At 44.6% G+C, this 24,938-nt stretch overlaps 2 protein-coding genes across 2 annotated transcripts in view; one reads left to right on the plus strand and one right to left on the minus strand.

The window, feature by feature from the left end:
• Positions 1 to 24,938, minus strand: part of LOC134543077 (autophagy-related protein 16-1-like) — a 271,142-nt gene that overhangs the window by 211,336 nt on the left and 34,868 nt on the right. The window lies entirely within an intron of this gene.
• The window catches only part of LOC134543273 (uncharacterized), a 116,972-nt gene that overhangs the window by 36,736 nt on the left and 55,298 nt on the right, over positions 1 to 24,938 (plus strand). The window contains exon 2 of the mRNA XM_063388184.1: positions 24,195 to 24,504. Within this exon, the coding sequence (XP_063244254.1) occupies positions 24,210 to 24,504 (295 nt within the window). The 5' untranslated portion in view covers positions 24,195 to 24,209. The remainder of the gene's footprint in view (positions 1 to 24,194; positions 24,505 to 24,938) is intronic.

Below are 24,938 nucleotides of genomic sequence, written 5' to 3' on the forward strand. Positions count from 1 at the left end.
TGGCAAAACAGCCCAGCCAACCAGAAGAAAGGAAGGCTCTGATTGGCCCACAGCTGCAGCCAATCAGGAAGCACCTTCAATATGGTTGCCGTCCTGGTGCACATTTAATCAAATCCACAGCAAGGAACATTACTGAATGACCAGAGAATTAACACGCAATGTAGTTTTTCAAAAGGTTCTTTATTAAAAACAAATTTTTGTCAAACATTTTTCTCATTATATATAAGAAATAATTTTCATTTGCACAATATTAAAATAATTTGAATTTTCTAATAAATATGTCACGTATATTAAATAAGTGTTCGTTATATTATTCATTTTTCAACGGGCGTCTCAGGTGCTTTCAAGTAACTAGTAATTTTAATCATAACGAACACTTAAGCGACTTTATATAGCGTAACTACTAAATATCACATCAGGATAGCGAGCGAAATTTTTAGGACCAGCTGAAGGAAATCATGGAGTGGACGTGTGCAAATTGCGCGGAAAAAAAGGTTATCCTCCAAGAAAATGTAGGATCGGCAGTAAACCGATAAATATGCGAAGCGCCACATCCGTGGAAGCTGGAATAGTTTTTTTTTTTTTAAATTGCGTTGAGAATATTTGATCTTAATCGAATTCGTTTCGTTAATTCAAGACTGGATGCACCAGATGCATTTCATATTGCCCCGTACCATAATGTTTGCACGCGGAGTTCCATGGGAACCAGATAGTGAAGTTGATGGTCATGGAATGGGAAGGGGGGAGGGGGGAGAAAAAGGAGGGGTGGGTAATGCGGCGAACCTCTGTTCCTCCTCGCTCTACCCCCTCCCATTCCCCCTCCCCCAGCATGAGAAGTTTCTCGAGTGCGCTCGATGCCAGGCTGGCGTCCGGAGGCCATTAAACCCTCCGTAAACACCGGCCTCGCCGACAGACGAGTTGTCGGCGCGGCTCAAGGCTCTCTCTGTCTCTCTGTCTCTCTGTCTCTCTGTCTCTCTCTCTCTATCCATCTCTATACCAGCGGGGCAGGCCGCACGACGTCAGAGCCCGCCTGCGTCTTTCCAGCACATGCGTTATGCTCACTTAAGGGCATTTTCACGCCCTCAAGTAACTTACTGAATTAAGTCAACCGAATACAAGGAAAAAATGCGAATGCACTTAAACGATTGTTTTCAATGAAAACGAAACGACGCATTCATCGGAAGTCATCTTACACACAATTGAGGCAAGCTCAGTTACTTGAACTCATTATTTATTAAGATATTCATCTAACCGAATTTCATTTCTTTTCAAGAAATCTCATGGTCTGAAGGTAAACTCCCACAGTCGCCAGTTAAAATTTAGTGTATGCGTGATGTGAGAACAAATCCTTGCAGCATAAAAAAAACCGCCTTTTAGGGCGTTCCGGTCGGATTGTGCAGGCACTGTGCCAAATTGATAATGGTTGCATTTCGTGTCCTTGGTCTTCTTCTCGACAGAGAATCCACGCCGCGTCTCTAGTCTTGCTTCTAGACCCCCCCCCCCCCCAATCCACCCACCCTCACCTACCCAAAAAAAAAAATCAATCCACACTCAGTCGTGGTCAAGGCCTCGGTCGTGCCTTGATCTCTGGCGGCTTGTTCGTTTTTCCCTTTACAACTACACTCCAGTCATCGTCCGCTGCTCTTGACTCGTCGCTCCCCCGCGTGTTCGTCTGATTGTGCTCCCTAATGTGTTTGGACAGCCTCGAAGTGTTCACGAGTTCCTCGAATTACTATCCTCTCGTCGCGTCGCTTCAAGTATGGCCCTGTAGTGTCCCAATGTCATCTCTACAGCTTTGTTTTGATATCGCGGTCAAATTACAATTCAAACATATGCACGTTGCGCTTTTCCGTGTTGACTTTTTAGATTACATCTGTCCGTAAAGTTACTTTGAACGAAAGAAGTATTGAGAGTTTTAACGTTTCATCGACATCGAGGTCATTAGCAGCAACAGATGAGACGTGAAGCGACGAGATGGAACTGCGACGGAATGCACTGAGGGAAGGAAATGGAAGTACCAGGAGAAAACTCACAGGTCTGCAGCAATGTCTGCCACGTTTCCCCAACTTGCGAACTATCCAGGGGATTTCGTGTTCACTTGCACGCGAACTACTTGGCACACGCTACTGTGACCTAGCGCCTGTTTCCTTGTCGTGCTGCATTTTTCACCAGTGCATTTTCTGACTATATCTTCCAATAATGCCTATAAAACAACTTGATCTTGGCTCCACGTGTCTATGTATTCATCCTTGCGGTTTATTCCCGATGTAGTTATGATAATTCAGGTTTCTGGTTTCGACGGCACGGTGTTTGATCAGTTCACGGGCTCCGGCCAAATGTTTTCGTAGGGATCCACTAAAAGTGCATCGTAGTGGACGCGACCATCTGTAGGTTGCTTCCGAATTCACAGAAGAGATGCCGTTGCATTCCTACATGCGTTTACAAAAATTGAGATTTCTATGGATGCGACACTCGCATCCACTTATGCGTCACTATGTACACTAACTACAGAATCGTGTTTAACATTACAAGTATTTTTAATCTTTAGGGATTCATAACCATTTTTTTTAAAATTTTATTTTGTTCGTTAACATTTATAACATCCACGCTAAATTAAAATGTTTAAATTGTCATTATTTACGTTTTGCTGAATATTCGTAGATAACACGACTCAAAATGGCTACGTGCACATCAGTACGATCTACTGTCGATGGGTGGTGCTAGCATTTAAGTATTCGGATACTATCCATCCCTTAGAGATGCATTCTTTACATTGTGGCTGCATGTGCCAGGCATGAGGGTCGTGCGTTTTATGGCCTCATCCTCGTGTGTTCGGATACAGCCTGTCTCGCCTCGTGAATCCCGAATGCAGTTGACGGTCTCCAGGACGTGTTCTAAGACAGGGTGTGCTTGGCCTGCAGAGTCGACGAGTCGCTGGCCAGATCTTTCTTCGCCGCCCGCGACTCCATTAACTTTTTCCTCGGCAGTTTGCGACCACCTACCCTCCTCCCTCCCCCCTCTCGTAGAGTCAGTCACCCTCTCTTTTCCGCGAAGGACATTCGTCCTGAAGGCACGTCGCGCCGCCCAGACATGGTCTTCATTGTCCCGCGAGGTTGCTGGTGTCGTCCGCGGGCGACGACCAGGCAAAAAGACCCCCGCTCCAAAGAAACGGAGTTTCCCGTCTGCACAAGCCACGCTTCTCCCCGTCTTGGCGGTTGCCTTGCGCGGCGCGTCTCTTATCTCTGAACGTCGGCTCCAAATCACAATCATCACAATCATCACTACGACGTCCTGAATTTTTTAAGGCCGGTATTCCAATACACCAAAATTTTAGTTTAGATGTCGAATATACTAACCTGTACCCTAATGGTATTCCCAGAGCACGGAACGGATTTTGGTGTCCGATTCGGCGCCGATCTGTTGCCCAAATTCCGCGCATGCGCAGAGCTCACTTTTTTGTTGATTTCGTCCAGATGGCGGACCCGCGTCTGGCGCCATTAATTCATATTTGGTCACTTTTGTGATCATTGGGGGACGTACTAAGCGTGTTGGTGTACCAAATGAATCTCTATGAAAGCGAAACTATCCTGCAATACATTTTGTACACTTTAATGGTCATAACAAGAAATAATAGCAATTTTAAAAATTATAAAGGCGGTCCTATTTTTGTACGATGGTGCTGCTACCACTAGTATTTTTGTCCTAGCAAATTTTATCGATGGTTGCGAAACGTCCGCTAGGATTCGTTGAAAGAAGTTCTAACCTCGCGCAGGGCACCGTTTATTAAAACGGCAGACGATTTGTTACGTTACTGGGATTCGGTTTGGACACGTTCTGATATACTGGCCGCGAGTTAGGCAGTGTTTATTCAGTACCTTACTCGAACGTCTTGGAATACCGCCCTGAAGAAAACAACTTAATCTTGTAACGAAATTTGCTTCACGCTTAATTTGAAACGTTCGAGAAATAAAGTTTGCTGCTTAATGATTGCTATATGGTTACAAAAAATATTACGATAAGACTGGCATGTTCAGAACATGTGTGCATATTTTAATTTTTAAACACCACCTGCTTCTACTGTACAATAGTACATGTAGCTACGGACTATAGCCAATAGATTAAGTTGGGACTTGTTTCTGACTGTACTGTTGTATGGTTATCAAAAAGTTCTCGTAAATCGTTCTAGTCAGCATCAAGGTAGCTTGGTGAGGCACTAGCGTGATTAAGTGAGAATGGGACGCAAGTGTGAGGATTCACTTATGATACATGTCACTTTTAACCCTTAACAAAAGTTTCCAGCCTCCGTAACGCAAGCAGGCTGTGTGCTGGACATGATAACAACTCTCCAACGACGCCAGGGTTTTGAATAAAAATGAGGATAAAGTTCCTCTGATAGCCGGTACAGTGAATAATGAGGAGGGCCTAAATCGTATAAATAAAATAAAAAATATTAACTATGGAAAACTGAAGTTAAATTTAATCCGCTTAAACTTATGGAAATCTGGATTACATAATCTGTTAAATACAGTCAAACTGGTTCCACTGAAGACGAACCGCGGGAAAGAAGGTGTTGAACATCCGGTGTCATGGAACTGACTTCTGCTTGCAGGCCAAGTGTTCAGACAAGCGTGGTATTCCCCATCTTCGTGTCAGCGCACCGGTTACAAGGCCACCGCGATAATGCTAGCTTTTATACCTGGTGATGCACGTAGAAGTTTTTAAAAACAATTTTTTTTTAATGCAGTGGGGTTTATCTGCCAGTTACTTCACCTTCCTCACGCTAGACGCTACGTACACGCAGATAGCAGCTGCAGTAATTTGCCAACATGTTATTTTCTCTCATAAACCCCCCCCCCCCCCTCCTCGGCCCAGCCCACACCACAGCCACACCTTACATTATCAACCGAATAATCTGTTTTACCGCGCCTTTGTTTTGTCTTCAAAGTAACCTCTCTTTTAAAAAAAAATCATGTAAGTAGTGCACGATGGTCAATATGGAAAGAAAAAAAAATCTTCTGCAGCCTGGTGAGGATATTATAGTACATATTTAATTTTTTTTAATTACAACAATAAAACACATTTAATTAGTAACATATCAGCAGGAATAATTTTCGAGGCTGTTGTGATTGCTCCATCTTTGGGATTAAAACTCAATCACCGGAACTGAACGTTCCAGTTTCAAACAGATACATGATCAACTGCACGGCAATATATTATTAGTAAACAGCTGATACTATGACGAGAGATCACCAGTTTTTGACTTGGATGTAGCTCGGCTTCGCGCCTTTGCATTCAGGTCGATTGTCATTGTTAGTTCGGCCCGCCCACGTTGCAACTGACTACTTGCGCCGCATCAGGACGACAGGAGACGTGGGGCCGACAGAATTACTGCACCCTGCAGAAAAGCATAAAGTGGTCGGATTGGGGCAAAAAAGGGGACTGGGGATGCAGTAACAGTATGTGAAATGTCTCTGACCAAACCTAACCAACCTTCCACGCGATTTGACAGTATTTTAAAAGTCGATCACCTAACCGTATCAACCTTTTTAACTGTCGAAACGTTTCATTTTACGGGTGAAAAAAAAATCAATGAAACATTTAAGGTTTACAGAAGATTAGAAATAATAGGAACAAAAAAATGCAAGCGAATCTTTCAGTACTCGCCTGATATGTGTAACATCTATCTTCAGCAACGAGCAAATTAACGTGTTCTCAATGTTCCAAATACGCTTATAATACGAAACTCGGACACGAAATTTAACGTAGAATTCTTTAAAATAATGTCGTGCGTGATAAAAAAAAAAATACGCAAATAGTGATCTCAACTACATTTCCGCACCGGGCTAGAATTTGCTGCCGGAGCAGCTACGTCGACTATCGAAACATTCCATTCGCAGACCGAAATGTTTAACTATGTATAATGAAACGGCTCCGATAAAAGCTAAAAAAGGCTTGGGAAAAAATACCGGCCTTGGGCCTGATTTCGTCAAGGAATTTTTATTTAAAAGAATACTGCCCATTTCGTTAAAAATTCACCGAACAGTTAATACTGTAAAGTTCCCCATCCGCCAGAGACGGCAGCACCGTCGCATTCACGAAATGACTGCAGCCAAATGCCTCACACCGAGACCCCGGAGACGGGAAGCCTTCTTTTCACAGACGAGAGAGCCAAAACCCGAAGTTCCCCGAAGTTCATGGTTTTTTCCCATATATTTAATGTAGCTATCCTAACCAAATCAACCGTCCACAATGTTTTAAAGTATTTATAATGTAGCTAACCTAACATAATTGACCATTAGTATCCTTTTATCAACACCGCCATATTTATTTACAATGAACAAAAAAAAACCGAAGATGCACGATCGGATGTTTGGCTCTCTCGTCTATGAAAAGAAGGCTTCCCCCGGGAGACGCGTGGTCGGGCGGGTGGACTGCCCGCGGCGGGGTTCAACACACGGGCAGCGAACCGCGCGGCGCCACGCGCGATGCACGCGGCTGCATAGCGCGCTTCACACGAGCGCGCGCGACGCAATTCCCATCAGTTTCATTATCATCACCTATGTGTAACATCTTAGATCTCGGTATGCGGCATTCGGTGGGAGTCATTACGTGAGATGAGACGGCGCTGCCATCTGCTGCGGATGGAGCGAAACAAAAGTTCACAAAGACAAAGGGAAACATTCATAGTATTAACGGACTAGTGAATTCTTACATGGACAGTATTTTAATAAAAAATTCCTTGTCAGAAATCAGGTCCAAAACCAGGGTTTCAGAAGTTTGTTTTCAAGTCTTTTAAGCTTTTATCGGAGTCGTTTTATTATACCTACTTTAAAATTTGGGTTGATAATCATATGATTCAATAGTCCACGAAGCTGCTCCGGCAGTGAATTCTAGCGGCGGGTGCGGAAACCACGAGTGATTGGCGTCCAGAAATGTAGTTAAAAACACTATTTGCTTTAAAAAAAAAACGCTCGGCATTACTTTAAAAGAATTCTAAGTAAAATTTCGTGTTCGGGTTTCGCGTATTATAAGTTTATTTGCAAAATGAGAACATGCGGATTAGCTCGTTATCGAGGTTAGATGTTACACATCTATGGCAAGTAATCCTCTCACACATTTGTAAAAATAATTTTTATTGAATTTTACGGTATCGTCGACAGCAAATTCATTATAGGAGGAAATACTCATCATGTACCAGCCATTACATATAGTATATAATACATATTTAGTTTGCAGTATGGTTTATGACCGGGAAACACCACTTATAACTTGTACTTACGAATAAAAATAAATCACAGAGGTAATTTAACCGTTCACGTAATAAAGCCCCGTCTTACGCACCATGTTCTTTATTACTTTTATTTTAGGGCTATATCTGAAATTTTAAACTGATAACTACATTTCATTCATTTTTTCGTCACACTTATGTTCAACAGATATTCACTAAATGTTAATATAATGGGGTTAACATGTCAAGCAAGTGATGATAATTAAGAATACGTGCGCAACTTTCTACCGCTGTTCTTATCTGTCGAAGGGACAAGAAATTCAGTAGAGGTATCGTGTTAGGTTTACAGAAATAGTTATAAAATAATATAAATAAAAAATGAAGGAAAAAAATTGGTTGTCTGTAAAGTCGGTTTACGGACGATAGTTTAACATGACAACGTCATAACAAAACATTGATGAAATGATTGCATACTTTTATGAATAAAATTGAATCATTTTTATTGAATTATCACTATTTTGTATGGATACAAAGAAGGAGTGAAATGAAATCTACAATTTAATTGATAAATTTACTTTTATTTGCACTCATTAATTCAAATATGTTTATTACTTTAACGAAGAGATTATTTTAACTATAACTTTTATACATGTTTGCTATTTAACTTCTTCCAATCTGTGTTATTCTGTTAAGGATGGGACGATGATAGGGAAAGTAGGAAACGAATGGGAGTGTTTCAAGTTTAATGTGCCTCGAAAAAGTCAAATCGATTGTTGTTCCAATCGAGTGGAAGAGAGATGGATGCGGTGCAAGCGTACAATGAGCGTAACGGGACACCGCGTAACGGGACAATCTGCGTAACGGGATTCTTTCGTGCGTGCAGCCGGCGTTCATCGATTTATTAGACGTTGTCACGTCAAGATGAAGGGGAAAAAGACCACAAGAAGTGTGAGACCGTGCATTGCTACAACGAAGTGTAACTTAACACGGAGAGCGCCGCGCTGGCACGCAGTATCAGACACTTGGCGGCGCGAGTTGGCACCTCTACCGAGGAACCGTTAGCGCAGCCTGCAGGAAGTCTGCGGGAGTGCCTGCCGCTATGTCAACGCCTGCAGGGGCGAGGCGCCATATGGGAGACTGTCGCTCTTCGCCGGGCGCCAGGGTCAGCACTTCCGCAGCTGTCACCGACGAGGAGATGCAAACAAGCCACTTCCACTACGCCACACACACGCCTCTTTGTGTTCTCAGCGGGCTGTCCACAAACCGTGTCGAGCCACAACAGCAGCGTTGTAAAATATGCACGCACCTGTGCAAATGCACAACATGCATGTTTGGCTATTATCTGGACTAGCTTAAAAGGCAGACCTGGTCGGCATCCCGTCAGTCATCGCGACTTATAGCTTTGCACGATTACCCCCCGGGTCACTCCAGGAAAGTTGTTACAGACCGCGACCATGGGTTTGTGACGACGTAAACCTAAACAAGCCCTCGCGAGTGGAACATAGCAGGGGTCAGCCATCTCCCACGCCGTCCTCCGTAGCGCAGTCGGACGCACTCCGGCTCTCGGCGCAAGGGGTTCTGGGTTTGAGTGCCCGGGCGAGGCATCGGTGTTAATTTGTAATCGCCTAAATAAGTCACAACTCTGTGGTGTTATTGCAGAGAGGGTTAAGTCAAAAACATCAAATTTTAAGAGAGCTGGAAGAAAGTCTAATATTATTTTCATGATCAAATATTAGTCGTTATATTATTAATTATTGATATTTTATACAGGCAACACAAAACTACAAACCATATAAAGTGTCAAAAGGCATATCCTTCAAATAATCCTTGACTTTCTTCCACCTCTCTTAAAATTTGATGTTTTTGACTTAACCCTCTCTTCCATAACACCACAGAACTCTTGTCATAATCGGTGTATAATGAAACTGTACCTTGTTCTTTGGTGATGTAAGTTAAGGCGAACCTGAGTACGATTCCCGACGGCGTCAAACCTGAACTATCAGACAGTGGGAAACGTGGCATGAAGTTGCCTATAACCGGCGGTTTTATCGGAAGTAGGCCCATACTCCCTCCCCATCCAGTCAATGACTCCGGGGTCGATGAGATGTGACGGCCCGCTCACCCGGGCAGAGCTTCACGAGGAACCACGCGATTAGAAAACTGCACAAGATACCCGAGTGGGGTCTCTCGAAGGAGCAGTTTCTGTTTCCGTATTTTGTCTTTTTAAAGTAATTTTGATGAGAGTGAAAAGGCTAAAAAGCGTGTTCAAGGCAGATTCTTGGAAGCACTCGGGGTCCTTGCACTTGGCCGCCCAGTCGAGGGCCTGGCGCTGGACGGTCGCGAGTGCAGCGCGCAAGTGGGCCAGCATTCCTGGACGTGCGCGGGCAGACGCGCCGTCGTGGGAACCCCCCGGGGGCGGGTCGCGCGGGGGCGGGCGGCGAGGTCGCGCCAGTCACGACCGGCCGAGACCTCCGCAACCTTCCCCACCTTGCGCCGCACTATACCACCCGTCTGACACTAACTCCAATAAACAACAGTTTTCTTTTTATTTATACGTTGAAAAAATTTTTTTGTCCGTGCTGTCGTCGTTGTATTGTCCATAATACTTGTTCGGTTTCATCGTTGGTTCCATTTGTCCATCAGCTAATTCAGTCTTGTTTTCTGTGAATTTTATCTTCATTATTTTATGTTTTTTTTTGGATTTTCGGAATTCTTTCATGGCAAACAGTGCAAAATTGCTTAATCGAAATTCCCCATCGCATAAATCATTCCTGAGTAGGAACGCTTGTTTTGTTGCTAAGACATATTTCCATATTTGTTTTCATGTTCAGATGACGAGTGACGAATAGACTGCCAGGTGCTCTAATGTAAAATTCAACTTATCATGTCATTACACACCAGTTTGCACCTCGTGTCATTGAAGAAAAAAAAACCTAATAACGGCCAAACAAAAGTTGAATACACAAACACACAAAAACAGGAAACGAAGCCAGAATAAGCCGATGTCAAAGGTTAAATACACGGACAGCACAGATAATAATTTTCTGCAAAGGAATTAGTCAAAATAATTACAGCACCGACGAACACAACGACGAGACAGTTGCGACAAGATCTGTAAATACAGAAGGATAACCACCTCGGATAACACAACAACAAACAAGAGTAACCCGACGATGATGATGATTCTGTTTTCGGGTTGCTGTTCGTCTGCATTTACCTACTGTTTTTGTCACAAGTGTCTTGTTGTCGGCCGAATGTACGTTCATTTAACATCTACTGATTCTGGCTTGGTCCTCTGTGGGCGTGTGTGCGAGTATTCATCTTCCCCAGGGGCGTAACAACTAAATTTCCAAAGGGGGGGCAATATACCTTTTTATAAAGAATCATCGATCCCCCCTATTGAAGGGGGGAGGGGGTCCGGGGGTCCTCCCCCGGGAAAATTTGTATTTCAAGGTGGAAAATTGTGCTATTTAAGCAGTTTTATTATCTAAAAATTGATTACACAGCACTTTCTTTGCCCCCGTTTGCCCGCCTTCAAGGTTTCAGAAGGGGGGGAGGGGGGGCAAAATACCCTTGGCCCCCCTCCCCTGTTGTTGCGCCCCTGATCTTCCCCTGCGGCACGCGGTGTGAACCAGTGACGGTCGTCGGGAAGCAAGGCCCCCGTCCCGCGCCAGGAGCGCACGATCGTCGCGGCAACGAGACGAACCGAACGCCCGCCTAAAAACCCTTCCGCCGGAACGGAGTGTAACGGCTCGCGGAGGGGGGACAGCTGGAACGAACCGCAAAGCCATTCCTCGGTCACGTGCTGTTCACAGCGCGGCGCGAGCGACTTGGGCGCCGAGTCAACGTGTCCGGGGTCGGCCGCGTGACGTCACACGACCGTCTTCCTGCATGGCGCCGGCGACAACCCCGCTATTTCCAGTAGCCAACCCGCATGTAATTAATGCATGAAATGTTGCATCCCGCATGTAAGATTCCCAGGGTTTTCCACGTGTCTATGCAGGTTTTACCTGGGCCCAAAATTATCTAGTTTTTAAACCTAGAATAGTCAGTGAGGGGAGTCAGTCACGGCTAAAACGTTGCCATCGCTGGCCAATCCCCTCCTAGCACATGATGCATGCTTCCTCTCCTGCATGGTTCATAACCTGCATGCTTAGAGCGTAGGTATAGGCTTCGGCCTGAGACGCACTTACTGAGTCTTCCCTACCCAGACCCCTCCCAAATACACTTAGTTATTAGTTAGGTTAGGGGAAAAAAAATAAACGACAACCCCGCACAGCGTCACTTTTTTTTAAAGCGGTTTACGGAACGAGTGCAACTAGAAATTAATCCAAAACGGCGTTTTCTATCGCACAACCTGTTCAAAATTAAAAAGAAAACGAGACAGGAATTCAAAATTTAGTTATGAACAAGCAAATTACATATAAAATTAATTTTCATACGCATAAATAAATAATACAGTTATTCGAATGATCATTTATCATTTACTGCTGCTACATTCATTCTGAAAAAAATATTTACACCGGTTTTATTTTAATATTGATAACTTGAGCCAATGTTTAAGTTTAGTAAGAGAAATCCACATTTTTTTTTAAAAATTTATTATGCACAGCTTTGAACTTACAAGAGCTGAATTTGACAATTTCGATGTCACACAGATGGGATGCGAATAATGAACAAATTCGTTCATTACCGTTTTGTAAATTAATGTAAATGCATACTTCTACAAATGGTTTTGAAAAAAAAATACGAAATAAGTTAACCACCAAAAATATACCAGCTTTCTCCAAGATTTCTGTAAAACTAAAGGTAGTCAAAACTAGTGACTGATAAACTTTTAAAATGGTTTTAGATTTTTTCTGCAACAACTATTTTTTAACTGAATTTAACAATCTGTCAAACAAAAGCAAAAAAAAAGCTACTCTAATTCAATTGTAACCATCGGTAAGGTTTACAGATTATTATTATTATTATTATTATTATTAGTGAAAGTACTTATATAATTATTGTTTTTTAATACGGTCATGTAAAGTGTTATAATGAGACGCTAGCTGGTGCTTCTAGCGCGTTATATAGCTGTGAACAGGCGCGCAGTCTTCACGTCATGCATATGACAACTATTATATTTGAGCGGCAAACCATAACATTAAATGGCGGAGAAATTAAGATAAAGCTGCAATGCAAGTCCCTTAGGTGCTTTCAAGAATCTGTACCGAATTTTCGCTGCCTAAAAAAAATATTCTGAAAACACGCGTTTTGGCCATTTGAACTCACAGGTCTACTCATCCGCCGTTAGCACGTCCTGATATGCTGAGCAGTTTACAAATTCCAATTTTTTTTCCTAACCTAAATTAAAACTAAGTGTATTTGGGAGGGGTCTGGGTTAGGGAAAGAAGCCTATACGCTCTAATCATGCAGGGTTTAAGCCATGCGGGAGAGGGAGCATGCATCATGTGCTAGGAGGGGGATTGGCCAGCCATGGCAGCAATTGGCGCCATGACTAACTCCCCTCACTGACTATTCTAGACTAAAAACTATATAATTTGGGCCCAGGTAAAACCTGCATAGACACAGGGAAAACCCTGGGCACTTGCACGCGGGATGCAAAATTTCATGCATTAATTACATGCGGGTTGGCTACGCGAATAGAAGGATGGCTCAGGAAGAAGAGTTGGAAGAGTAGAAAATATCTACTAAGCAAGGGCGGGCACTTGGACATTTTTTTGTCCTCATTGAGGGTTTTGGGCATTACTGGTTTTTTTAGGGGGGCGAATCTCGTCGTTTCCCGCCAGGCTGCCAGCCAGCCATTTACAAATGGCGGGCGTCGCTTCCTCCGGGGCTCTGCCGCGCGGGAGCCGGTGTGACGTCACGCGGAAGCCGACGTGCTCGCGCGTGCGTGACACCCGGGTAGCGTCGACGTCGACGGGCACGGACCAGGAAGGATGCTGCTTGCGGCCGGAGTCTCCGGTCCGGCCGGGCGATGGACGAGAGTCTCTCCCCCCTCCACCCCGCGACCCGCCCACCTGTGACACCGGGCTGATCGGCCACCGCGCCTTTTGTGCGCGGCCCGCCTCGACGTTGGTGGCGGGCCTGGGAAACGGAACGAGGGGGAGCGACGGGGTAAGGGGGTAATCGATAAAAAAAACCATCCCGAAGATTTCCTCGGAATCTCCTTCGCTCCGGAGAAGACGACGACGACGAGGAGGACCGCGACGACGGGGCCACCGGCCGGTTTTCTATTCGGAATCAACTCCCCTCGCGCTGCCCCAGCGGCTTCCACACAAACGCGACCGAAATCGAAGTTAACGAAAAAAAAAAGGACCGTGTATTTCATGGAAAGACTCGACGATATAAAAAAACACACACAATTTAAATCAACTGAAGCGAAACGATTTGCATGCGTGTCAGCTGGCTAACAACACCACGGATTTAAAAAAAAAAATACGTCTGAGGAGAAAGGGACGCAGGACGGGAAAGGAGACACTTAATTAGGCCTCACACACACACACCTGGAATTCCATTTACAGTTCCCCCAACAGGAAGTTTCAATTTCGGCTGACGATGGTTTCTTGTGTGTACGGAAATTACCGAAATACGTGCGAGTGCAGCTACCTTTAACTCGTAACTGGATCCTGCGAGAGAAAGAAAGAGAAGGAAGAGAGTTTTTAACTTATTGTTAGTGATAAACTATTGTCATTAGGTATAAAGACACTTAAAATCATATCACATTATAAGCAATATATTACTAAATTGATATGAAGGTTTGCATTTTTTTTAAACATTACACCACAAAAAAAAGAAGCTAAATCAATGGAGGATGTAAGAGTTTTTAACAGGCACCGCCATTAATACAAGCAATCTTTCCACTTTAACGGTGGCAAGAAAGAGTATAGCAGACTGCGAATTAAAAACATCAATTACCGTTAACGGCGCACGTAACGGATAACTGATTTGGAAGCGGGAAACGGTGTGTGCTTGCATTTGCGAAGAAGGAAGACGGAGAGAGAGAAAAAAGTGATGGCACCGCCCATACAGGCAGCTTGGTGCCGAGCGACATCTAAATAAAGCAAAACAAATCTGTCACAGAGAATCGATGATTATGGCTTTACGTAGCCAGTGGCATTAACATTTAACCTGGAGAGTTTCAATTCCGCGATCTCGTTGCTAAAGGATTAAATATTGTATAGTACGCAGTCTTGAAGCTTTCGAATTTCTTGCTAAGGTTTCATTTTAACCAAGAATTGTGTTAATGTGTTCTATCTTAAAGAAGTTGACAGTATAAGCCGAAGCAGAATTTTGGGCATCTGCTGAGACTTTTCCAATATGTAAGGGACTAACTTAGTTCTCCGAATGGGTAGGTGTCCAAAAATGTTAAAAAAAAAAAAAAACAGTTTGAACTTATTTTAGTTTGGCTTAACGTCTCGTTGACGCATTTTTAGTCTGGAGGTTTTCGGCGATTCAAATCTGACGGGTGTTTTTGCCACACAGGAAAGTTCGACCGACGAGCGAATGGGAAGTCAAGATGGCGTGCGGGAGAGGAGAGGGATAGACCCCCGCATCGCCGCTGAACGGTACCGCGAGACCCGCCCTCCCACTAGGGCCGAGACGGGCCGGTCCCAGTGACACTGTTCCCACGCGACCTCCCTCCGTATGGAGATTCAGGGAATGTTTTCCTTCCCGTCCCGGGGCTTCGCCCGCGCCGGAAGCCGCAGTAGCGGGACCGGGGACGGGCGCCCCGCCGCCGGGTCCCGGGAGAACCGCCGCCTCCAGCTGCGAAACACGGGGCCACACCTATGCAACAAAGTGGGCGGATGAGTGAATGCCTGATGAACGGCCCAGGGTCGAACATTGGACATTGAAAGACGCGGGGAGAAAGAACTGTAAGATGGACAGGGCCGGTGCAAGGTAAATTGGCGCCCTAGGCGAAAAACCTTAATGCCCCCCCCCCCCCCCCAGCCGGACACCACAAAAAAAATGTTCCTTGCATCAAAATACATCACGTAAGCCTAAGATTTTGTCAACAATCAAATGTAAGCAGGCTTGTGTTTTTTTTATTTTACTTTTTTACTTATTACAAATCATAAACAGGTCACCGTGGACTTTAAATAATTACTTATATCAATATAAACATTCCAAACTGTTACAAAAATCCATTTTCATCTAGTTTCAATAATCGTTAGACATATTATATGAGCTGTTATGTGTCGTGCTGCGCCGCCCCCAGCTACTTGGCGCCCTAGGCGGTTGCCTAGTTCGCCTATATGAACTCGCCGGTCCTGAAGATGGAGCAGCGACTATGAGAGAACCCCCCCCCCCCCCAACCTGCTGACGACAGTTCCCCACTTCCCGGCTGGTAACGCCTTGCTGGGGGAAGCACAATGTGGCCCCGGCGCTGTGGGCGGACAAGAAAGAGCCTATAAAGAACCTTCGGCACTTAAAAGTCTTGATGTCGTGAAATGACTTGGCTGCTGCCAGGAAGAAAACTGACGGGATAGTCTACCGATCACAGTAACCTAATTAAAAGTTAATAATTTAAAACTAGGCTCGAACTTAGAGAAGTCACAGAATTTAATCGTTACGAATGCGTACAGCTAGAATAAAAACAAAACACACATGTATGCATGCACGTATAAAATACAACAAAAGACTTGACAGGGAGTAGATACATCTATATTTACTTGTAATGCAGTGTTTATTTATAGTTTTTGACTATAGTAAACAAAAAAAAACACACGCTTATCTACTTCCTAGTCTTATCGTTAGTGGATTCTATTATTAATTTACCATGGACGTCACTGGACGCACTGGAACTCATCATTCATTACACATACAGGAGGGAGGAAAAAAAATACAACTTACTTGTTAAATCAAGCTTCACCTCCCCCCCGGTTTCAACCCAAACTCAAAATTAAAATCGCGATGCTGCTATTATTTTTTTTAAAGGCACGGTTCTTAGAACGTGACTCGGTAACTCGTCGTTACGAACGAAGCCGTGTTATTACGTAATCACACGCGAGGCAGGTCATGCAGCCACTCGACAACATAAACGCGGCTGGTGAAGGACGGCGAGGTACAACACACACTTGCTGAGGTGTTTAGCCGCAGCAGCGCCCCGCCTGCTGCTGTGCTGTTAACACCAGTCGCGTCTGCATTCCGCGGGGAACACAGAGATAAGTCATCGCGTTGAGATTTCGCGAGTGCGCTTATTGTTAAGAGGAGAACCCCAACCTGTAAATGCATTCTTTTTTTTTTTTTTTAAATTAATATTTACCGGCGTGCTTACAACTTTCGGCAGCTGATACTTCAATGTATAAAATGAAATTTTTATATTTGATACCAATTAAATCAGTTTTTTACATCTCAAAGTAATTTCTAGGCCACGTTAAGAATGATGCTAGTGTATAAAAAAAATTAAATATTCACGTGACCGCTATGATATAAGTAGTTAGAAGTCAATGGAAATGTTAAAAGGTCTGTGCTGAAAAAAAAACTTATCTCGGCGGGAAAATGGCTCAACTAAACGTCAACCAAATACATTTCACAGCGTGTTAAGTTGATTTATGGGCGAGATTCGGCTAAAGATAACGATGACATCATTTAGACCACATAACTCTTCTGAATTTACCTTTATTCATTCCATAAGGAGGGAAGGAGGGTGGGATGGCTTCGAAAGTGTAACACCGGATTTTAATATCTTACCGGTCCCGAAATAAGCGCCTGGCATGCCTTCGAGAGGATAACAGCTTACGTGCACTTATATTTAAACTCACACCACACGTGCAGACGACTGAGTGCGAACCCGCACCATGGCCCAATTTTGTTAGCGACAGCTAAAATTACAAAACAGTGCCCCCCCCCCCCCCTCCACCACAATAAATAAATATCTTCCAGGCTGCTATCCGGCGCGGCAGAAACACCTCACGCACAAACTTGGCGATTAAATTATCGAAACCGGTCCAGGGGGGACCGTTAGAAGGAATCCGAGCCCGCGGCTGGACCGATGCCAGATCGTCTCCGCGGTCCCGCTCTCGCCTCGCCACGGGCCGTTCCCGCGCGGCCCAGACGCATTCATCACACGCGCATATCCCAGCAGGGAGGGGGAAGAGAGCATGCCCACCCTGGAATCCCCCTGAAGGGGATCCCGCTTGCGCTTGCAAAATCGTTAACTGTTTAATGGGAATGATAAAATGTCATCCCACAGATTTCTGCCCATGGCCACGTGTTACATCTTCAACGACGGACGGACTCAAAATGTGTGTACCGCGGGCGCAAGCTGCGCAGTCAACATTTTTTTTTTTTTAGTCCATCATTGAACGGCGTATTTTCCGTTAATGCCACGGCGGTCGGCAGTCGTAAGAGTCGTTGAGGCTGTGAAATCACGTGTCACTTCGTATGTCCAGGAGCGTACGCCGAATTTAGTTTCGGGGTTAGGGGGAGTGGGATAGAACCACTTTGCCCAGTGTTTGCTTTCCAATTATTTCCATTCTTTGGTGGGGATGATATATGTTTTTAGGATTTCGGGGGGTGGGGAGGGGGGGGGGAGGGGGAGGGGCAAATTTCCCACACTAAAACTTGCGTACGCCACTACGTATGTCCCAGTTTTAATTCAAGTGTTATGATATTTCACTGTAGAAGTTTTTTTAAATACTTTTTGCGTGAAATTAACACTGTGAATTTAATTATTATAACAAAAAAAAAGGATGCGTCTCCTGATTTACTATTTGTAAACAAAGTGCACATGGCTTTGTTTACGTTCGGCTGAACTTGAAATGGTAATCAAATTATACCTAAGCCAATGATAGCCTTGTGCGCATGAGAAAATAATCGGTTATATTAAATATTTAGGCGGAAAGTGAGGAGGGGGAAAATTAGATTGGTGGTTATTGAGGAGTGCGATCATTTGCCTCCCATCAACGTCAGCATAGGATAATGTTGTTTGCTGGGAAAATTGCTACTACTCGTGGCACATCATAGATATTACTGGTCACAAGTTCATAAGCTCACAAATTATTTCTCTTTATGATTGTAATGACCAAGCATTCATTACATAACCAAATTTTGCGTTTTGTTGTCTGGTATTTATTAACTAATAAACAGGCTCCGGCGTCTAACCACCGGACAAATAAATGCCGATGACATATTATTTACAATATACACCACGAATGTTGGCTTCAGAACCGAGGATGATTTGCTACACGTGTTCTTCGTGACTTCAATGCGTAAATGTTTCAACACCGCGTGCATTCTCGCCTTCACCCACGCCTGACCTTCTTTTAGCGCTGAAGACGGCGCCCGGGTCGCTGCGAGCGGCGGGGAGGAGGAGGAGGAGGCGGCGGTAACTGTGGTAACTGCGGTAAATGCGGTAACTGCGGGTAACTGTTCCTCTCGCGCGCGCCGCTCCTGCGCGCAACAGCCCTCGCCTCGCTTTCCTGCGACTCCCGATAGCGGCAGCTGTGGTGGTCGAGGGGGTGGGGGGAAGAAGTCACCCCGGTCGAAAAAGTGTCGCTTCCACACGGGAACAACGGTTTACATCTTCCAGCGCACTCTCAAGATTCCAACACAAGAATCAATTTCAAATATACTTTAAGAATTACGTAATTATCAGTGTTACTTGTCAGCATAGCTATATAGAAGCTAATATGTTATAAATGCAAAAATTATCGGCCCATGTACTCTTCGTGATGTTTCCACATGTTGACGTGGATGCTAGAGGATGCCGGTGGAAGGAGGAGGGGGGAGAGGGAGGCGAGAGAGGTACCGGAGCATCGCGCCAACCGCTGCGCTGTTAGGCGACCGCATCGGGCCACCGGGCCACACGTCGCGTAACTGTCCCCCGCTCCTCTTCCTGGACGTTACCTGTCGGGCGCGGGCGACGCCTGCCAACTGGGTCATCCCCCCCCCTGCCACCCCTCCAGCATCCCGGAGAGCAAGCGCCGCGCTCGTGTCGCGTCGCGTCGCGTCGCGTCGCGGTTCCACGCACTGCGGTAGGTCCAAGTCGCGACACTCGCCGTCGTCGGCGGAACGGAAAAGGTAACGCACTGAAGCGTCAGGGAAGAGGGTGGTGTGACTGCACATATCTATTTGTCGCCGAGTCTCTTCCGTTTGCACCTAGATATGCGGCGACACTGTGGCCAGGCACACTATGAACCTTATTCTGCAGTCTCCGATCTCTACTAGAATCGGAAATGCAATTTTTTTAAATTTAAAACACATAACTTATCCTTATTATGTAACTGTGCATTATTTTAGCTATCAAGTTACTTGCCGAAAACACAGATAGCATAAGCAGCGCTGAGTGAGCTGACGTAGAACTTCAACCGTTCTGTGACGTTTGACTTCTAACGCGCGTGTCGGCCACACAGCTATGAGTTTTTTAAAATCTTATTAATATTTAATTAGTTGAAGATATCTTTAAATTGAAGCATGTTTCACATAAAAATGAAATAATGAAATAAAAGGTACCAACCAAACACTATGAGGTATATTTTTGCACATTTGTGGGTCGGGAAATTTTCCAAAAGTTTATATGAAGGGTTCAGAGAAGCTTTAAAGTAATATAATATTTAACTTTTATAAATAATTTTTATAAAACAAACAGAATGTACAAAACGAAAACTCAACAGAAAATTATTTTGTTAAGGGTGAGAAACCGAAACTGCTAAATTGGTTACAAAAATTTTGAGCTACCATAAAATAAAACTTTCCTTTCGTTACTATTGATAGTATTATTACAGTTGTAGTCTTTCCCAAATATGCATTAAATACAAAACACTGATCACTATTGATTTTTCAGGCATTCCATTAGATTATATACCTACTGTGCTTTAACATGGCAAACTTTAGAAAATTCAAAAGTCAGAAAATTATCAACTAAAATTTTTTAAACCAAAATGGGGTATTTCGTTTTATATCTATAATTAACGCCAATGCACCGGGGAGAGACGTGGAAACGTCAAAAGACAAGAAATAATCTTCAGACCGTTCCTCGTACTCGTGGGTCAGATGCTGTGTGTAAGGTGGTCTGCACGTCTCGTTGGCCCTTCACGGACGTCGTTGAGTGTCACGTCACGCAGTTGCCACGACAGCGGCAGTGCCGCGGAGTCGGCCATGAAGGCTACTTCGCCACGGCCGGCGCGCGCCATCTCGCCCGGCGGATCTCGTAACGGCCTCCGCACGCCGGGCTGGTACAGTCACCTCCAGGCCCCCGCCGGGCTCGTGTGCAGATCCTGCTCCACCCCCTTCCCGGGGCGAGGTCGAGGGGTCGGCGAGCAGCCGGTAGCACCGGATGACTTCTTCTGATACGCGCGAGCCCCGGGTGGCGCAAGAAAACGGCGCGCTATGTCCAAAGGCGTATCCGGGAAGGAAAATGGGCGAAACAAACGGGGGGGGGGGGGGGAATAAATGAAACACAATCAAATCATAAGCAACAAAGGTCTGAAAAACGTATTAACAGGACGGCTGTTGGTGTTCTGACCCTCTGAAAGAAACTAATTACTAGAATAGGAAACACACGTGTGTGAGAAGCCACAAGGATGGCAACCCACGAAAGAAGTTGAATTTAAAAAATATATATATTTCCATTTTTAGCTGGGTACGCCCTTGCTATTGTCCACTCGTATTTTTGGACTACACGTCGTTGAGATGGTGGAAAGAGGATGTAGCCAAGACGATCAATTAGATTATGTGGCGCGCAGTATACCAATACAACTATCTGATAAGGCTTTACGCCACGCGGTTATGCAGATGGGCTTCGAGATGACGTGATATCTCCCGAGTTGGCCTCAGTGCTCACAAAACATCAGGGTCAGCCGCGACACTAAGCCACACGAACGCGAAAATATTTCTCGGTGAAATTCAATAACGGAATGTATACTATATGAGTTTCTCTCACCAAAGAAGTCCGTCGTAAGGTACCTCGGTGGTCTAGCTGGTTAGATCCCTCGCCACCCACCAAGACAGTTCAGGTTCGATTCCCGACGGGGAGTTTCCGCAAGACCTAAACGTGGTGGACGATGCCACCGGTCGCCGATGACGACTTCGATGGATGACGAGACGTCAAACATCAACCAATTCGTCAGAACGAACATGGACGGTGCGGAAAGCAATGGCAAGCACAAGAAGACACAAGCGATAAGGAAACGGTAATCAGCAAGGGACACGCGACGGACTTACGAGGGCTTAAACACGCGGCACTGGTCCCGTATGCTTCGCGCTTCCAAGCAACACAGCAAACGTAAAGTCTTAACGTGGTTATTGTATGGCAACTTATTTGCCGAAGTAATTTGTTGCAGTGCTACGGGTAAAACGTTGTACGTATTTGAAAAACTTATATGGGACTTAACAAAATATATGTTGAAACATCATGTATAAGAAGACTACAATATTTGCTTCTCCAGATAAACCATTAGTCTTAAATAATTATTTGTACACTTCCAAAAATATACCTTGTTGACAACCAGTTTAAGAATAATTTCTTTGCAAAGTTGCAGAATGTTTTGACCGTGTATAGGAGCCGCGGGCCCGTGATGGATGTCCGAGACGGCGCTCGTTAATCACGGCGCCCGGGAGGCGCCTAGCGGGCGACGGCGAATCTTCGTGACCGGCGTCGGTAATCGGCGACCGGCTGCGGTTGCCCAACGCTCAGCGTTCGCTATAGCGCACGGCCGCCCATCGCTCACACCTGTAAAAGGCACGGCGTGTCATTCTCGCATGCATAACATCCCCCCCATCCGTCTGCGTTAACTGGCGACCTGTCCCGCCATCGCCAAATTATGCGCTGACGCCCGTTACTCAACCTTGACTCACTTGACTCCTGATTCGAGCGGCTGCACTGCTGGAAACACACTGGCTGTTTCCGAATGCCTCCTCACAGGACCGTTTGGCCTAGAGGATTATTGAAAAATTGCACCTTCTTGTTGACCTTCCGAATAGTTGCCAGGCTCCTCAAAGAATCGCCAATGTGGACTTCCCGTGAGTAAATATGTAACGATAGTCTGTTGCTTGGACAGCCATTAGCTGTCTACACCCTTTTTAATGTACATCTGTTACAGTCTAATGATTAACTTGAACGTGTAAAAATTATAAATAGCCTGAAAATAGTGTGTACAATTTGTAAGCGCAAAAAAAAAAAGTTACAGTCGAAAATATATATTTATTTGATGATACACTAAGACTTATTAGCGTTGAAAGATTTCAGATGCTCTGTCATAGCCATAGAGCGTCACACTCGTTTGCAGTACGGAGTATATCAAGCGCATACTACTACTAGGCAACCTATACTAGTTACGTTCCACTAATTATAATGTGGCTTAGGTATTTAAACAAACAAAAATTGTACGCCATCGTAAATTATATAAAGTTTAAAATTTCTTAAATTGTAATAGTTCTCGACATTTTTAAGACTATAAAAATAGTGCATAGTGACATAATCATCATGTTGTAGTCATTCTGAAAACTCTACTTCAAAACTAAACGCCAATTATTTTACACAAGAAACTATTTGTAGCAGCTTAACACTTTTAATTTAATGAATATCGTTTAATCAAGTGCTATGCTAGCACAAAGCCAAAAAGTTAATATTAAACGGTACAAAACATTTTCTGTAGACAAGGGCATTTATTTATCAAAAACTTATTTATAATTTATTTTTACAGCATACAACAATTCAAATTATTTCCTTCAAAAACGTGTATTGAACTCACAGAAACATAATTTTTCTGAAATATTACAAGTCGAGTCTAAAACCTTTCTGCTTCCACCCAAGTATTGATTTGTTATCCCAAAATGCAAATGTAACCTTTTGAGCTTTCGGTCCAAGCTGAACTTAATAACCCTTCCGGTTACGTGGAGCAAAAGTGATAGGGAGCGTTTAAGATTGGTTGTGATACTAGAGAACTGTAACACCAAACCGTGCACTGTTTCGAGCATTAATTTGAAAATTTAAAATATATATTTCACTAAAGAACGTATCTGTCAAGAGGACAAACTGCAGGTAAATAATCGCACAAGTTGTTGTTAAAATCAAATGATTTAATGATTTCGTTTAATTTCTTCAGGTAGACGCCCGTCACAAGTGAAACTTTAAACTTCAATATATAGTTCTTGAAATGTAAAACAAGAGTATTTAATAACTGACTCGACTTGTAAAACTAAACAATAAATGTCACCAGAGTAAATGTAACAAACATGGCGACTTAATTTTTTTCCCTCCATTCCACTTCTCCGCTAAGGTGTGGGACAATCGTGAATGACGCACTTTTCGTTACACTCTGACGAGTCATCGCCTGGAACTACCACCCCGGCTAAGTTTCCAAATTATTTTAATGGCAAAGTTCACTCTGTTACAGACCCCCCACATCATTCTGTGGGCCGCGTTGCAAGAAGTCATGATGCCCCCCCCCCCTTTTTTTTTTCTAACAGAGATAAAAAAAATGTTTTTTCCTTTATGTATATTGTTTTAATTATATTTTGTTAACCTTTTCACAATTATTTTTAAAACAAATTAAAACTAGTTTTAAGTCGGTGTTTCGATTGTCAACAATTGATTTTGAATAATGGCAAATAAATGAGTGTAAGTGTTCTGCACTGTCAACATGGTGTCACGTCGATTGGTGGTGGTTTTGTTGCTCACAGTTGTAGATTCAGACACGTTCTGTACGCACAGCATATTCCGAATAATATTACTCTGGTGTAATATTTCATCGGTAACAAAATTTAGGCCGTACTGTTTAATTGTTTTCTATGATTTATTTAAAATTGTCTACTTTTTTGTTTTAAGTTTTTTTTTCTTTCCTTCGCAGGCCCCCTAGACCCATGGGCCCCGTTGCCATAGCAACAGTAGCACCGGCCATGTGGGGGCCCTGCGTCTGTTGGAATGGAAATGACAAGTGTATTGTTAGGAAATGTTAGAGGCAGCGCGGTGTTGCCCCAGAGGCCTGAAGCGCGTGGTGGTCGTGTGCTGCTACAGGACTCGACGGCGAGGATGAGGTGGCTGCCGGCGCTGACGCTGCTGCTGCTGGCGGCTCGCGCGCAGCAACAGGAGGACGACGACGACGCGGCGGGGACCCCGGAGGAGCCCTGCGACCCGGAGATGGTGGGCTTCGAGCTCATCACGGGCTACGTGTACTCGGCGCCCGGCGACCTGCTGGACTCGCTGCCCGGCACGCTCATGCTCACCGACTGCCTGGAGACGTGCCAGGCCAACGAGAGCTGCCGCTCCGTCAACTACGAGACCGGCCTCTGCGTGCTGTTCGCCTCCGACGCCGACATCTACCCCGGTGAGTGCCCTACCTAACCCGCGCCCGGGTCACTTCCCTTCAGCCTACAACCAACAAGTCGCGGCGACCAGCTGGTCGCGCATGCAGCTGCGACCCCTCCATGTCGCCGCGACACGTCAGGTCACCGCGACATGGCCGTCTGAACCACGCGCTGTATAAACTGCTCGAGATATCGCGAGTGGCGTCTGTTCACCGAAAGCATTTACGAATACTCTTGAGGGCGGATGAGTAGTTTTAGGAGAGTGAAAATTATTAAAATGTGTGTTTTCAAAATAACTTCTACGCGCGAAACACCGTATAAAGATTCTTTGAAAGCACTCGAAAGCAATAGCATCGCAGCATTTATCTTTCCCCGCCGTATAGCGTTACGGCCACCGTGCGTATCTTCGTAGTTACATTATATGCACGCCGCCACGAGAATACCGCGCGCCAGT

This window comes from Bacillus rossius, assembly GCF_032445375.1.
Source record: "Bacillus rossius redtenbacheri isolate Brsri chromosome 9 unlocalized genomic scaffold, Brsri_v3 Brsri_v3_scf9_2, whole genome shotgun sequence".
Lineage (NCBI taxonomy): Eukaryota > Metazoa > Arthropoda > Insecta > Phasmatodea > Bacillidae > Bacillus > Bacillus rossius.